We start from the raw sequence: 16,956 nt of genomic DNA, 5'->3' as shown, positions 1-16,956 counted from the left end.
TCGTACATAATATAGAAAAACATTTTAGTATAGAGTTGGCACCATGTCCATTTTCTACTTTTGGGATTTTTCCAACAACATATTCAAGGCATACTTGATAATAAATGCACAGATGTGAGAAAACCTAAATAACAAAGAGAAAAAAATATAAAAGCGAAATTAAAAATTAAAGCTCAATCTCACACTCTTACTACTGTTACTCCCTGGAGATCATCACACACTTGACAAGGTGTTTATAGGAAGAGATATTAACTACTTATCTCCCCAAGAGGTAATAGTATGTCATGGGCAAATTCGTATTAACGCAACATGAGCTTAGCTAGGGGTGTAGGGAGTCGGTGCTTCAAACAGTGAAAACGACATTCATGGCCATGTAGCCCCTTAGATGCTGCTGTTAATAATAAATGGGGTATCTAAAGCTTTCTCAGTGTTTGTTCCCCCTTCATCAGCATATTCACAATGTATATGCGGGCTGATGATGAGTTGTCATGGTGACTGGGGCTATTAAGGCCCCAACTATCTCAAGTTAGGCTATAAGACTGTTGGAATCTTAGAAATTTACTTTAGCATTCACTTTGCATAGCATAAGGTCAAGGGAGCTCCCCCTTGTGGGCAGCATGACTGAGGCACTCTCTTCCTATTCTTTGCATAGCATAGTCAATTACAATTCAGAAGTATCTCCATGTCCTATATTACCAGCTGCATCTCACACTTGAGACCTAATGTGAAAAAAAAAAGCAAAATAAAATAGTGTAAAGTATTCGGAAAATAAAAAACAAGAAATAGTCATTTTTTAACTTGTAAACCTTTTACTATGAGCAATAAAACACCACATTGTGTAAAATGTTCTTATCAAAAGTCATTCATTCAATCTTTGTGCTGTCATGGCCAAAGATAAAGAGTGGGTGGTTGAACAAGATCCTTCAACATGGTAATGTTACAGCGGTAGAATGGTCACCTCATTTTTACAATGTTTTCAAATTAAGTGGTTCGTCACATTGAAAGGATTACAGAAACCTCAAATATATCACTCAGTTAATAGCAAACTTAAAGAAGGCCACAGGCAGTTCTATATACTGCTGGAAAGCCGACAGTGCGCAGAATTCAGTGCACTGTCGGCTTTCCCAATCTGTGCCCTGGGTGAAGAGCTAGCAGTCTCGGTATTGTAGCTTTTCACAGTCAGAAAGGCGTTTCTGACACTCCGTCAGGAACATCCTTCTGTACAAGCAGCGCCAATAGCACTGTACTGTGTGAGCGGGGAGGAACGCCCCATCCCTCTGCTCACAGTACTCGTACATAGACGAGTATTATCAGGAGGGGAGGGGGCGTTCCTCCCTGGTCTCGGAGCACAGCGCTATTGGCGCTGCTTGTACAGAAGGATGGTCCTGACAGACTGTCAGTAACGCCCTTCTGACTGTGAAGAGCTACGGTACTGGCACCGCTAGTTCTTCACTTGGGGCACAGATCGGGAAAGCCGACAGTGCACTGAATTTAGTGCACTGTCAGCTTTCCAGCAGTATATAGAACTGCCTGTGCCCCAAACCATGAAAGGCCCTCTTTAAAGGGGTTGGCCACTTACAGACTAGTATGGAGAGACCAACGTTATTGTTTATATAGCAAAAAGATAGACAATTTTCCAATATACATTCTTTATCAATTTCTCACTGTTTTCTAGATCTCTGCTTGCTGTCACTCACTCTGCTTACTTGTAGTAGATAAAATTCTGACCATAGTCATATTATGAGTACCGGTGTCCAACTCATTATAGTCACATCTCAGTACTCAGATGTCTGCCTGGTAATGAGCTGTGCACCTGTGTGTAGATCACATGACAATGCTCAGAATATTTTCCACTAGAATTAAAGGGGCACTATCATTGGGAAAAGTCATTTTTAACTAAGCACATACTTGCGTAGTCTTTAGAAAGGCTATTCCACACATACCTTTTGTATGCTAATTGCCTCAGTAGTTTTTGAATGCGACTGTTTTTATTCAAATGCTAATTAGCCTCCACCGTGCACCTTGGAAGTGTCTGTGTGCACCATCTGCTACTCTCTGTGTGTGAGAGCAGAGAGGCTGCTGTGCTGATGACTCCTCTCCCTTCTCTCACACACATAGAAAATAGCAGACAGTGCACATAGACACTTCTGAAATGCATGGAGAAGGCTATTAACATATAAATAAAAAACAGGCTTATTCAAAACTACTGAAGGGATTTACATACAAAAGGTATGTGTGGAATAGCCTTTCTAAAGCCTATGCAAGTATGTTCTTGGCTAAAAATGACTTTTCTCAATGATAGAGCCTCGATGATAGAGACTGACAGCAAGCTGAGATCTAGAAGACAGTGAGGAATTGATACACATTTTTTCCAATATACTTTCTGTATCTTTTTATTATATAAACAATAACATTGGTCTCTCAACATTGGTCTGAAAGTTGCAAACCCCTTTAAGGCTCCACATAGCAGGCCGTGGCAAAAAAAGCACTGCAGGAAGAACTGTGGAGGCAACACTTTTGCATAGGTATAACTGACATGTTGCAGTTTTCAAAACCACAGCAGTTTTGGAAATTGAATCGTTTCCATACGTATAATTGAAATGCAGCAGTTTCCAACACCACAACACTGTGTGTATTTCTCCACAAGGTGTAGATGGGATTTGCTAGAATCTCATCCACCTTGCAGGGACTGCAGCGTTTATACCACATGTGACCTTGGCCTCAAGGGGTTATGCCATGAATAATATTTATCCTCTATTCATAGAAGGTAGGATACAATGCTAATACATTGCTAATTAATAGAGATCGGACTGCAGAGTCCCCTCTGATCCTGCAGGCTGTGAAGGCTCCCATTCAGTGGGTAAATAGGAGATAGCGGAGTGCTGTACTTCGGCAGTCAGACCCCACCTGATATGCAATTTAGCCTCTATCCTATGAATAGAAGATAAATCATATCTTACCCTAACACCTTTAGAAAATATATGTCCGTTCTAAAAAAAAAAATTACTTTTATTCTAAATTGTATTAATTAATTGAAATTAGCCACTTGGCTAAGGGAAGAATTAATGAATGATAGGCCAAAGACCACACATTTATTTTGGCAGACAATTTCCTGTCTTGAACTTTCTTCTTTCCTTTAGGCCACCTGATTTGAACCCTGATTTGCAACTTTTTTTTTTTTTTACACTATTGTTGTCTACTATAGAGCAGACAAATGAATGACTATTTCAGTTGAATATGTTCTGTTTTGCCCTTCTACTCTATCTTTATACTTCCTTGGAGACTGAGGTAGAAAGGTTAATCTAATTGCCTTCTCTGCCATATTCACTAACATATGGTATTATCTTGCATTGTTAGGTTCAGACATGATAGCACAATGTTATTTGTAGATTTATGAGAAACAAATGGTACTTCGACATTTCTTGCATGCTTCACATATATTCTTACTCAATATGAGGTTTTCATCAGTATTATATTCTTTCCTAGGTTAGAAAGGGAACAAATTATGTGTATGTGTGTGTCTATATATTGTAAGTTTGTAACACTTGTGCAGGATTGGTTGTGGAGGGGAGGTATATTCTTCCCAGATTCCTCTCCTATGTGAAGTAGCATGTGCTTATTAATTAGTCAATTCATAGAACATGAGTTAGGAGGGCATCTTTCCCTATTTCTCTTGGGACACAGAAAGCCTGACTTTGTGAGAGTCACATGTGAGGTAACTGAACTTTATTTTGGTTGTAAGCTGACAGGGAGAAGCTCTCCAGCTGCTAGCTAGAGTTGTTTAATGTTTAGTAAGTGCCAGAAAAGCTATGATTTTATTTTATTGCTCACAAGCTAAATTAATAAAAAATGTGTCAGCTTACATCTATCTGCTGCTGTTTGGCTTGATCTTGATGAAACAGACACGTGTCCTTTGACCCCAGCAACGGCCAATCTAAGTATAATCTATCTATCTATGACGCGCCTTGTCTTTTTATGTGCATACATGGCATAACCCGTCTTTATTTGAGATCAGTGCTTCCAAATGGTTTGTCTCTTTCTATTGATCAATATAGGAAACCTATCTGATGCCTGTAAATTGCTGCCACTTCAGAGAAAACAATCCCCTCACTTCCCATCTTAGTTCTTGTGAGACAGGTTACTTACTATACTTCTGTCGTATATCGGTGACCATCAATCACTAGAACAATTTAAGCCTGTGGATGAGGTTTGGCCCTTAAAGTTTAATGGCTGAAATATCCCTGTGAACGGCAGAGTAGTTTCTGGACTTAACCGTACTTTTGACATAAAATGTAAATAAGGTTGTATTTTTCTATTTTTTTTGTACCTTCTACAGCTCTGTGTTATATAGTTCCTTAGAAAATGTTGCAGCAGTTTTTTTTTTAATTCTTCAATTATGTGTATTTTGGGTTAAAAATCATTTTTGTAATTGGAATTAATTAAAACTTTCTGATTAATTTGGCTTGTATAGCTGTATGTATAAATGCTTCAATAAAAGCTGTAGAATGCTGTTTCTTACCTAATTTGTCAGGCTGACTGCCAAGAATTCTCCTTCTCTAGCTTGACTCTTGTCCTCTTTTGAAAGATCCTTTAAGCTGATTTATCACCAGATCAAAGTTGAACTCCAATCTGGTCATAAATCGGCCTAAAAGTTTGTTAGAAGAGTAGAGAGAAGGGCTGGACAAGGAGTCCCTGGGCATGGATTAGCTAATAAACGGCAATCTACACCTTGTATTTTAGTACTTATGCATACTGCTGTATAAGCCAAGCTCATTTTGCCTAAAATACAAATGCTCGAAGAATAAAAACAATTCCCTGTAAAGAACCAGGGACAAGCTCATTTTCTGTCGGATTTATTTGCTGTAATTCAGGCTAATAAGGAGGCCATAATAATCTTATGTGGGAACTTGAATTGTACCTTAAACGATAACCTAGACAGGCATACCTCTCCATCTAAATCTTTACCATCTCCTCTCCAGACTTAAAGGGGCTATATCATTGGGAAAAGTCATTTTTAGCTAACCACATACCTGCATAGCCTTTAGAAAGGCTATTTCACACATACTTTTTGTATGTAAATTGCCTCAGTAGTTTTTGAATAAGTTCGGTTTTATTTACATGCTAATTAGCCTTCTCCGTGCACTCCAGAAGTGTCTGTGATCCCAGTTTGCTATTCTCTATGTGTGTGAGAGTAGAGAGGCTGCTTTGCTGATGACTCAACTCTCTGCTATCACAACACATAGAGGGGGGGGGGGGGGGGGGGCGGGCGGAGGAGCGGAATTGCAGCATCGCTCCTGCCGCTGCTGTGCTTCCTGTAGGGCAGGAGCGTAGCGATGTTGCAGGCCCTGGCACCTGTGCCGGCGTCTAACCCTCCCCGGTATCCACCTTTCTATTACAGCGGATGCTGGGTTTGTATTGGCGGTCCCTCCCCCTCAAAGTGTAAACTACCCTTCCCTCCGGGGCCGGTCCCCACCAGCCCCATACCTGTAAAGTTGCAGGCTGGCTCCTGCGTGGTGATATCGCAGGAGCCAACCTGTTCTGGTGACAGCCGGGAGCCTACTGAAGGCTCCCAGGCCTGTCGTTGCTATATTACTATTGCGGCTAGTCTATGACCAGCCGTAATAGTAATGTACAGAATGTCCCATAGACGGAAATACAGTTGTATTGCCGTCTATGGGACTTGCAATCAAATGAAATAAAATAGTAAAAAAAAAAAAAAGCTTTAAAAATATATAATAAAAAAATGAAATAAGTTAAAGTTCTAAATCACCTCCTTTCCCTAGAATACATATAAAAGTAGAAAATCATATGTCAAACACATACACATTAGGTATCCCTGTGTCCGAAAATGCCTGGTCTACTAATAGTTTTCCTGTACGGAGAACGTCAAAATCAGAAGTGCTAAACCTGCCGCGTTTTTTTTCACCGTTTTGCCTCTGATTTAAATAAAAGGTGATCTAAGCAATAGACATTCCCCAAAATGGTATAATTAAAAAGTACATCTGGCCCTGCAAAAAAAATGCTCTGTGCGTCCCCATACAGCTGCAGGGTCACCTGTCAATGTGGCCTTGCAGCTGTTGCAAAACCACCACTCCCATATATTAAATATTTTACCATTTTTTGCTTAAAATTTTTTTCCCCCTATTTTCCTCCTCTAAAACCTGGGTGCGTCTTAGGGCTAGTTCACACGTAGGCAAAGGGGCGGATTTCGCTTCAAAATCCGCCCCTTTATAATGGTGGTCTATGTAGACCACCGGGCTTTTTTTTTCCGCTAGCGGCGGGCTGCCGCTAGCGGAGAAAAGAAAGGACATGCCCTTTCTGCTTCCGCCCCCGGCAGCTCCCTCCTATGTCGGCTCATTCATTTGAGCCGACAGCATAGGGGAAAGCCACGACCGCGATGGTCGCAGCAGGCGGGTTTTGACAAGAGAGAGACGCGTCTCGCCGCGTCTCTCTCGGTGTCAAAACCCGCGCGGGCAGTTTACGTGTGAACTGACCCTTATAGTCCAGTGCGTCTTATAGTCTGAAAAATACGGTATATAAAAATCTGTGTTGGAAACATTTCCATGAAGCTTGTCACTTATTTAATTAATTCCTTACTCATTCTGGGCTTCAGAGTGGGTGGTCCTTTTGGACTCCACCTATTTGCTATTTGGTGCATACACCCTGTTTTTGGGTCCATTCAGATAACTTTTTTTTTTTTTTAATGTAAATTGTGAGCCCGATATAGGGATCACAATGTACTTTTTTTTTCTTAGCAGTATGTCTTTGTAGAATGGGAGGAAATCCGTGCAAACACAGGGAGAACATACAAACTCCCTGCAGATGTTGTTCCTGGCAGGATTTGAACACAGGACTCAAGCGCTGCAAAGCTGCAGTGCTAACCACTGAGCCACCATGTTGCCCCTGATAACTTTTTTTTTTTTTTTTTAATGTAAATTAGTTTAACGGAAGCAAAAAACTGATTAAAAAAACTAATGCAAACAGATGGTCATTTATTTCCATAGACATAAAAAACCCAGATCTGTTGTTGTCCATTGTTTTGAAGAACACAAAAACGTAGTCCAAAAAAATGGACGGCAGTGGATCCGTTTTTTCTTAACATTGAAGCCTATGGAAACGGATGGCCTTCTCTTTGCATCTGTTTGCGTTAGTTTTTGCATCTTTTTTATTAAATCCATTTTTTGCATGTGTTAAAATGGTCTGAATGGACCTTTAGTTGTGTTTTTTTTTCTTTTTTTTTTAAACTAATATTCTATACACAAGCATTCACTAAAAAGATGTCTATGCCATGCAGCATTTTAATAATGAGAGTTCAAGGGGCGAAGGATTTCTCCATATGCTTTATATGCTGTTATTTCTTGAATTTATACATCCAGTATTCTGTATACTTATACAGACACTTAGTTCCACAGTTTGGAAGCAGCCTTATTATATCGTTTGTCTCAAAATGTAACTTCTGTTATGTGTTGTATATTGCAGTGTTCCGATTCCAAAATTCGCTCTTGAAAAAAAAGGTCCATTTGTAAGAAAACCCATGAAGAACAAACAACTCATGAAAACCTGCCAAGCCACATACATAGAAAGGTACAATACATGACTTTTCAGAGGGAAATGTTTGACAATACTGTTTGTTGGAAGCGCGGGCATCAGGCATGGTTCTGGCCCTCATTTGCAAGGTAGCCCAGGAGTAAAAGCTGCATCAAATTGGAGATAAATTAAATTCCGCAAACCATTTTGTAGAAGTCATGAGTGAACGCACCACTTGGAATCTGCTCCTCTCTGATATGCTTTTCAAACCTAAGCGATGCTGTGGTTTAACAAAATGTGACTCTTGGTGTGTAAATTTATCATGTAGCGCCTTTCTTGCATGCAAATCTATTAGTCATTATTTCACCATTTAAAGAAACAGAATTCACTTTGTTGTTGACATTTTGCATTTTTGTTTGTCTTTGTCGGGTAAATTTATTACCATTCTATTTAATATATAAGAACGCTTTTAAAACACACTGAGAATTCAGAAGGGACTATTATATTAAACTTGAGTATCACATTCATCTTCCCATGTAATACTCACTGGGATTCAAGGGCTGACAATTAGAAAATATATAGTAATAGATTTACTTCTCTGCTCGGATCTGTCCTCTAATAGACAATGTAAAAAATTGCTACAGTAGTCACTCTTGCTCTGATAGATCTGTTGTGTCCATGTATTATGTGATTGTCCTCTGACATTTTTATGTTATTCAATGTCCCTTTTTAGATCTGCTCACCTTTTTATCTCGTCCTGCTAACTAAAGCTGAAAGCTGAGTATATGTAGGCTTAGGCTTCATGTTCATATATCCGCTGCAATTACCTTTTTTGTCCAGCCATGTCATGGGGAAAATAACGGATACACACCCAATCCTGTTATAGTCAATGGGGTCCCTTGGGTTCCATTTTTATCCATTACTAGCAGGAGGACCCGGCTTCGCACGGGTATACTTCATTTTTTGTTTGTGTAGTGGCCCCATAAGAATTGTCCAGTTTTGTGTGCAGATGCACGTATCTAATCTTTTGGCGTGTGTTACTTTGTGCAAACGCGCGCATCTAATCCTCTGGTGTGTATAACTGTGTGCAGACGCATGTATCTAATCCTCTGCCATGTGATACTGTGTGCTGACCTGTGTATCTAATCCTCCAGCGTGTGGTACTTTGTGCAGACGCATGTATCTAATCCTCTGGCATGTGGAACTGTGTGCAGACGCGCATATCTAATCCTTTGCATTGTGGTAATGTATGCAGACCTGTGTATCTAATCCTCTGATGCGTTTATCTCAGCTTGGATATCAGTGTTGGATTGTACATGTGGAGTGACCGTGTGTATGGCAGTTGGAATATGAGTGAAAGACTTGCAGGTTTGTTTTGGCTAATGGGGGATCAGAGTTTTGGGAAAGCTGTATCTCCGGAACGGTACGTCCGAGTGAGTTGGGTTCTTGTCTTAAACCTTCCCGGATACCTGAAGTATCTGTGTGCCAAATTTGGTGAGAATCGGTCCAGTCGTTTGGTCGCACATAGAGAACAGACAAACAGAAAGCAATTAATTTTTATAAGATAGAGAGATTAGTTAGATCCTTTTTTTTTCTTTTATGTAGATTGTACATAACAATGTATATTTTCCCTATCAGTATGTCTTTGGAGTATGGGAGGAAATCAACGCAAATATGGGGAGAACATACAAACTCCTTGCAGATGTTATGTTCCTGGCAGGATTCGAAACCAGGACTCCAGCACTGCAAGGCTACAGTGCTAACCACTGAGCCACCCTGTTGCCCCTAGTTAGATCCATTGTATTGTTTAATCTGTTCTTGTCCTACAATGGACCAGGAAAATGGATTACACAGTGCTGAAATGATTGCATCCTTCAAGAGGAGGGGCTCAGCCTCAGAAGAGTCAGTTAACTATATGTCCTCTATTTTCAGACTAATCACACTGGTCTGAATCTTCAGTTGATCTGGGACCCTACAGAATGTCTCATTGGCTACTCTTAGGCTGAGTGCACACAGGGTATTTTGGTCAGGATTTTGAGGCTGTATTCGGCTCCCGGTCAGGTCTTTTTTCCGGCTCCCAGAAAAAAGAACAGACATGCTCATTCTTCAGGCTGATTCGCTTCGTGAATCAGCCTGAAGACACTCCCTCCTCCCAACTAGGCCTAATCCAGAGCAGAATGCGCAACTGGATGTTGGTGCAGTGCATCGGCATTGAGTCGCGGCTACCCGTTTTTTTGGTTCAGAACCTGAGGCGGCCTCCGGTTCCGGACCAAAAAACCCAGTGTGAACCCGGCCTTAAAGGGGTATTCCCATAACTCTTGTTCACCAACCTGCAGGCTGTGTGCTCTCTTCACTTCCTGGTTTTCTCGGCACACTGGTGGGCGGAGTTTCACTTGCTCTGCTATCTGCTATGTTTGCAGTTAGTAATGAAGGATTGGTTGTAAATGCATTACCACAGTATGAAGCTGATGTAGCAGAGCTGGAGTTGAGTCCGCTTGCATTACATACAGAGATACCGGACTCCCTATCTCAGCCTTTATCAGCCAAATTCACTTAAACTGTCTGATAAGTGGAAGAGCTGAGTTCAGAAATCCTGGAGCTCTCACCTCCCCCTCCCCTATCTGAGAAGCTCCGTTACTTGTTAGACATAAACAGCTCAGAGCTGCCCCCAGCACTCAGCCCCTTCCTCCCCCCTGAAAGCAGGCAGCTATCTTACTTGGGACCTGAGCAGATAAGCCCCGTGGCCATAGAAACAGAGTGTAAACAATGAAGTGAATAAATTAAGACAGCGGCCAAACAAAGCAGTTTTGATAATGCAATGTATTTAGGAAAAGTCTTAAATCCACATAAACTAGCAGTATAGGTAGGATGCTTTTCATGGCACAACCCCTTTAAGGAAGAGGAAGAGGTGTATGGCAAACTTTGGCTTTCCTTTATCCCTCATATTCTTTTTAATGTGAACTGTACAATAAGTGAATAACAAAGCTTTGTATTTTTCTTTTACGATGCTGTGTTGAGATTTCAGGTTGACATTGCACTAGCTAGAGATGTCCGGAAGAACTGAATATTATTTTAACATTGTATTTTTGGAATGATAAATACCCAGCATATATATGTATATTTGTATGGGTGTATGTACGTACATACATACGTGCATACAATAAGCATTTATATATATTAAATGTACAGAATAAATCATTTTCCTTTTGTTTTGCAGTATACCATGTGAGATCCTTATGAAAATCTTTTCATATTTAGACCCAATATCTCTGATGTTGGTTGGTAGTGTCAGTAAAAGATTCTATGAACTATCCAAGGACAAGTAAGTGTATGCATATTTTATTAAAAATGTGGACTTTTTTTCCAGAATTAAATTGAGATACAATGTGAATTTTCACAAAATTAAAAGCAGAATTACAGAGGACCTTTTCAATGTTCCAGACATGCCTGAGGACATGTCTATGTACAGGCTCATATTATCCAATTAGAACTCCCACTTTCAGATGTTATTGGGACCCCTAGGATTGGTAATGCCCTGTTTTCATTTAAAGGGAACCTATCATTCAGACGACATTTTTTTAAAGTACCATTTTGGAATAGCCTTAAGAAAGGCTATTCTCCTCCTACCTTTCGTTGTCTTCTCCGTGCCGCCGTTCGCCTACAATCCCGGTTCTTGTCGGTATGTATATTAGCTCTCTTGCTGCACTGGGGGCGGGCCCCAGCGCTCTGACAGCACTTGGGCATCCCAAATGCTGCGAGAGAACTCTCTCCAGCACGCCTCCTCTTCTTCAGCAGTGTCATCTTCAGCCTCTTCTTCCGGCGGTGGCTTGTAACTTCTAAGGCCTCCGGCCTTGGGCAGAGCAGTCTGCTATGCCCGAGGCCTATAAGTAAATAGACACCGCCGGAAGAAGAGAATGAAGAGGCACCTAGTTCTGTCTGAGCGCTGGGGCCCACCCTCAGTGCTGCGTGAGAGCTAATTTGCATAACAAGAGAAACAGGGATAGTAGGCAAACGGCGGCGCGGAGAAGACAACGAAAGGTAGGAGATGAATAGCCTTTCTTAAAGGGGCTCTATCAGCAAAATTATTCTAATAGAGCCCCACATATGCATGAATAGCCTTTAAAAAGGCTATTCAGGCACCGTAAATGTTACATTAAATCCCGATCCCATTTTTAAATAAAAGTATTAAAACATATATGCAAAACTACCTATCGTGCACAATAGGCGGGGATAAACGATGCGACGTCAGCTTCGGGCACGCCTGCCTCTTCTGTCTTCTCGGAGTAACGCCCTCTGGTTCCGTGTCTTCCGGCTTCTTCTCTTTAAATCCCGCGCCTGCGTAGTAGCGCTTCCCTCCGAAGCGCTACTGCGCAGGTTCACTCGCAAACTGCCATTAAGGAAAATGGCGAGTGAGCCTGCGCAGTAGCGCTTCGGAGGGAAGCGCTACTACGCAGGCACGGGTTTTAAAGAGAAGAAGCCGGAAGACACGGAACCAGAGGACGTTACTCCAAGAAGACAGAAGAGGCAGGCGTGCCCGAAGCTGACGTCGCATCGTTTATGCCCGCCTATGGTGCACGATAGATAAGTTTTGCATATATGTTTTAATACTTTTATTTAAAAATGGGATCGGGATTTAATGTAACATTTATGGTGCCTGAATAGCCTTTTTAAAGGCTATTCACGCATATGTGGGGCTCTATTAGCATAATTTTGCTGATAGAGCCCCTTTAAAGGATTATCTTATCTTATCTTAAGGCTATTCCGACGTGGTACTTAGACAAAATGTCGTCTGAATGATAGGATCCCTTTAAACTTGTCAGGATGACTGGAGACACTAAACCTTAGGGATTGGGAGTAAGTGTTGTCCCAAAAAGCCTTGTTGTAATGCCTTAATACTTACCCAAGGGCTGTATTCCCAACGTCTACATAGTTCTTCACTGAAACTGGTGTAGTACGTCTTAGCTTCACTGCACACTTGCTGGACTTCATGCTTGCGCACAGTGAGCTCGGGATGTACCTTCCCGGCTTCATTTTTATTATTATTTTTATTTTTAATGTCGTCACGGACAGTTTTGCAGCAAGGCTATTTTGGACTCTAAACCCTTGGTCAATAAAGACCTAAGGTCAGTTTATTGTTCTAAATCGACCTGACCTTTTTCCCTTTAATCCATAACTTTTTAGAAGGAATGTGATGTGAACACACTGCAGTGAACTGTGAAATGGTACTGACTACTGGATAGGGGACGGCTTGCCGGTGGTCAGTTTTAAAACCCATTCATTTGAATGGGTTTTTAAAGCATTCTGCTGATGTTTGTATGCAGCTTTTCTGCCTGGAAACCAGTTTTTGGATGGACACAGAGTTGGACATGCAGGATTTTGTGTCCGTCAAACCCCCCCCCCCAAAAAAAAAAAAAAAAAAAATGGTTTACAGGTGGAGAGACTGCTTTAAGAATCCATTCAAATGAATGGGTTTTAAAACTGACCGCTGGCAAGCTGTCCCCTATCCAGTATCTCTGGGGATTAGGATGAAAACACTGCGGACAGACAGGGGCATAAGTATGAACACCCACCTTAATCTGTACAAATTCTTCCAGTGTAAAAAAAAATATCTCGGCACTTATATTTTTCCCATTGACACTGGTTAAAAAAAAAAACTGTCCCTATTTTTATGGACTGGATGGTTGACAACTTTAATTGTAAGAAAGTGTTACTACCTATTGTGCTATGGTACTAGAAACCTAGAAGATTGATGTCAGAAAAGGACTACATGGTCCATCTGTTTTCTAATTTATATTATTTCTATTTTATCACAAGATAAACTTGACGTTCTCCCTGGCATCTGATAGATTCTTCAACTACATATGCTTAAAATTTGTTCCAAGCCTCAATTTTCCTATTACGTAGACATATAATTGGGAAAAGTATGTGGACCTCCACCTTCAGTCATGAGTCATATCAACTTTTGTGCTTTTTATATGTATTCTGTTTCTTTATCTTTGCACAAGTGGTAACACTGCAGTATAATATGATCTCCGTTTCTTTTCCTTTAAGGTGGTTGTCTGCCAAATATATTCTATTTTTTTTTTTTTTTTTTTTTAACAAAATAAAGCTCAGCAAGTTATGACAAAATTTAAGAGGCGATACTTCACTGATTCTCCACGTCACCTATTCCGGCACAGGCTAGATTCACATCTGCATTTGGTTTCCGTTTGGTGGTCTGCTGGTCTGCTTGGGGACCCCCAGAATGGAAACCTAATCAGAATAAAAAAACGGTTATCTTAGGAAACCCGTGGACGCAACAGACTATAATCAGATTTGTGTAGTTTCCGCTTGGCTTTCGCTCGAAAAATGCGAAAAGTGCTTTTTTTTCTTTTTTTTTTTTTTTAATAAACTCTTTATTTAAATATAAACAAGAGCAATTACAACAGAGAGGCAGGACAAGGCCGGAAACCCCAGCCCAGCCAGGCCCGCAAAAAAGTGCTCATTTTTCATGCGGACAGGGAGACAGAATATCTGAATGCAGATGTGAGCCGAGCCTTACCAGTTCACCTCAGCTCTCTACTTCCTGGTCCCACCGAACACATAAGAATAAGAATTGGCCGCTTAGCCAATCTATAGCTTAAACGGTGACCTGCCTCAGCCAGTGATTAACCAAGCAGCAATTCTTGTGTGTTGAGAGGTCGCAGGAAGTTCCTCTCAACAACCAACACATAAGGGTATGTTCACACATAGGACCAGAGGCAGATTTTGCCCCTGAAAAAATAAGCATTACGCTTGATCTTGCCACAGATTCTGCAGCTTGAGACTCCCTGCTGATTTAGACCTATTCATCTGGGCCTAATCGGCAGCGGACAATTTATCAGCATCCCTGTGCCCTAGACCTTGGCTGAATATGGCAGCAGAAAATGAAGAGAAATTTCTCTTCATTTTCCTCTATGTGAACATACCCTAAGTGTTGGTTAACGTTCTATTTTTTTTCTTTTATTCTTTTCTGGGAAAAATAAATAAAAAAATTAAATTTCTAGCAGCTTTGCTATATTGTGACGTTATCTTTTTACTTCTTCTCAGCGTAATATGGTATAAAGTTTATATCGCACACCGAAAAGTAAATCAGCGCTGGAGTAACACTGTGAACTCGCTGGGGGAAAAAATAAGTAACACTACCGTTTCAGATCTACAACCTGGCCATTGGAAGAGAACCTATGTTAGGGAATTGACAATGACCATGGAAAAGAAAATTATTCAGATTATGAAAACTGTAAAGCGTTACAGTTCCAGTGACACAGCAATAAGTATGGAAAAGGCAGTAAGGTAAGTAGCTTTATCCACATTTTGTAATGACCTGTGTTAGTAATAATTAGAGATGAGCGAGTACTGTTCGGATCAGCCGATCAGAACAGCACGCTCGCATAGAAATGAATGGACGTAGCTGGCACGCAGGGGGTTAAGCGGCCGGCCGCCGTCAAAGCGGGAGTACCAGGTGCATCCATTCATTTCTATGGAGCGTGCTGTTCGGATCGGCTGATCCGAACAGTACTCGCTCATCTCTAGTAATAATATAGCGGTATTCCTTCTACCATTAATTTGGTCAGCATGAATGTACAGCAGTAGAGACTTGCTTTATTCCAGGGGGTAAATTTATGATGCTGGGAGTTTGCATCAGTAGACCTGCAGTCAGGCTGGGTGAAAAATGTACCTATGGCTGTTATAATTCCATTTATCAGGCTGGGTCTTTCAAAAAACCATATAAATGCTCAGTGGCGTAACTAGGAATGGCGGGGCCCCGAGGTGAACATGTCACTTAGGGTTCCCCCAGCCTCCTGTCTTCCCCCAGCCCCGTCCTGCACACACTATTATGCCCTATAGTGGCCCCTGAACACAGTATTATGCTCCATAGTGGTCCTTGCACACAGTATTATGCCCCATAGTGGCTCCTGAACACAGTATTATGCCCCATCGTGGACTGGCCATTAAAAATTATTATACTCTGGGGTATTTCCAGATCCCAGAGTATAATGATTGGAGACCCAGGGAGGATACAAACCTAAAAAGCAATGGAACTCACCTCTTCCTCGCAACTCCCACCAGATCTCTTCAATGTTGGACCAGACGTCACCTGAGCCAGGCTGGCGTTGCAACGCATAATGACGCTAGCCTGGGCCACGTGACGTCACCAAACAGGCCTGAAGCCTTCCCGAGCACAGGAGAGGTAAGTAACTTTATTTTTTATGTTGTCTAACTTCTGCTGGGCCCTCATTTGTTATACTCTGGGGTCTGAAAAGACCTCTGATTATAACAATAGCAATGTTTGTGGGGTTATCGGACCTGCGGCCTCACTTACCGGTGCCCGCTCCTGATCACAGTCGACAGCGCAGAAGGGGAAGCGCAGGTGGACGTGAGCAGGAGTGAGGATTGGTAAGTAAATAGGGCCCGTTGCCTGCTCGGATTACTCCAGAATTTAACGGCCTATTAACAAATAAATAAAAAAAACACATTAGGGGCCCGCCGGCCTCCTAATGTCCTGGGCCCTGTGGCAGCTGCAATGTATGATATTCAGCCACAGGATTGTTGTACTATACCTACTTTTTCTGTATCCTGTGGATAAAGAATGTGTCTGATTGGTGGGAAGGTACCTCCTGGGACCACCTCCAGTTACAAGAATGGGGGTCTTGAGTGTCCCTTATGAATAGAGCTGCAGGTCACGCATACATGTTGGCACTACATTCACTTCTGTTAGAGTGTCAGATACATGAGCACTGTTACCCCTCCTATTTCTGGCAGCCCTATACAAGTGAATGGGAGAGAAAAGTGCATGCATATCCTGCCGGTTCATTCACACAGGGCACATGGTGCCACCATTCATGTGATCTGAGAGCATCCCAGCAGTCATACCCTGACTGATCAGACACTTCTCCACTCTCCTGTGAATATATATACTGTATAGTGGCAAACCTGCTTTAAAAAGCCAGCTGGACAACACCAGATACAAGATTAGTGTTTGCTGTATCCAGGTATAGTCTGTATTTGTTAAGTCTTGGTCTCCGGTTGTAGGGTGTATTCATTCACTGTACTCTCCTCTTTGCTGTTTTTACAGGATGTCTAGACTGTCTTGGACCATTACATTTGTGGATGTCCATGGTATAGAAACCATGATTGAACAGACTTCTATGCATTTCAGGGATAGCTCGCTTAATGTGGCTTGGAATTGTTATCTTTGGCCTGAATTTCGTTCCCTGACCAAGCTTCGGCTGCATGGAATGACACCAGTAACAGATTACTGTTTAAAGCCTGTTAAAAATGGGTGCGTATGAAATGAGAATACTGTAGTTTTGCAGAAGTTTAAAGGAAATTTGTGTTGGTGTCACCTTCCTATGGTCAGACGTCCAGCAGTCCCTCTCCTCAGAGATGTGATGACTATGCAATTCATTT

At 41.5% G+C, this 16,956-nt stretch overlaps 1 protein-coding gene across 1 annotated transcript in view; it reads left to right on the top strand.

Moving 5' to 3' along the window:
* The window catches only part of FBXO15 (F-box protein 15), a 78,423-nt gene that overhangs the window by 28,262 nt on the left and 33,205 nt on the right, over positions 1–16,956 (top strand). The window contains exons 3-6 of the mRNA XM_075272166.1: positions 7,480–7,584; positions 10,745–10,849; positions 14,596–14,838; positions 16,622–16,828. Coding sequence (XP_075128267.1) covers positions 7,480–7,584; positions 10,745–10,849; positions 14,596–14,838; positions 16,622–16,828 — 660 coding nt within the window. The remainder of the gene's footprint in view (positions 1–7,479; positions 7,585–10,744; positions 10,850–14,595; positions 14,839–16,621; positions 16,829–16,956) is intronic.

This window comes from Leptodactylus fuscus, chromosome 4 (assembly GCF_031893055.1).
Source record: "Leptodactylus fuscus isolate aLepFus1 chromosome 4, aLepFus1.hap2, whole genome shotgun sequence".
Classification (NCBI taxonomy): Eukaryota; Metazoa; Chordata; class Amphibia; order Anura; family Leptodactylidae; genus Leptodactylus; species Leptodactylus fuscus.
Note: the sequence above shows the minus strand (reverse complement) of the source record. Positions and strands in the feature narration are given on the sequence as shown.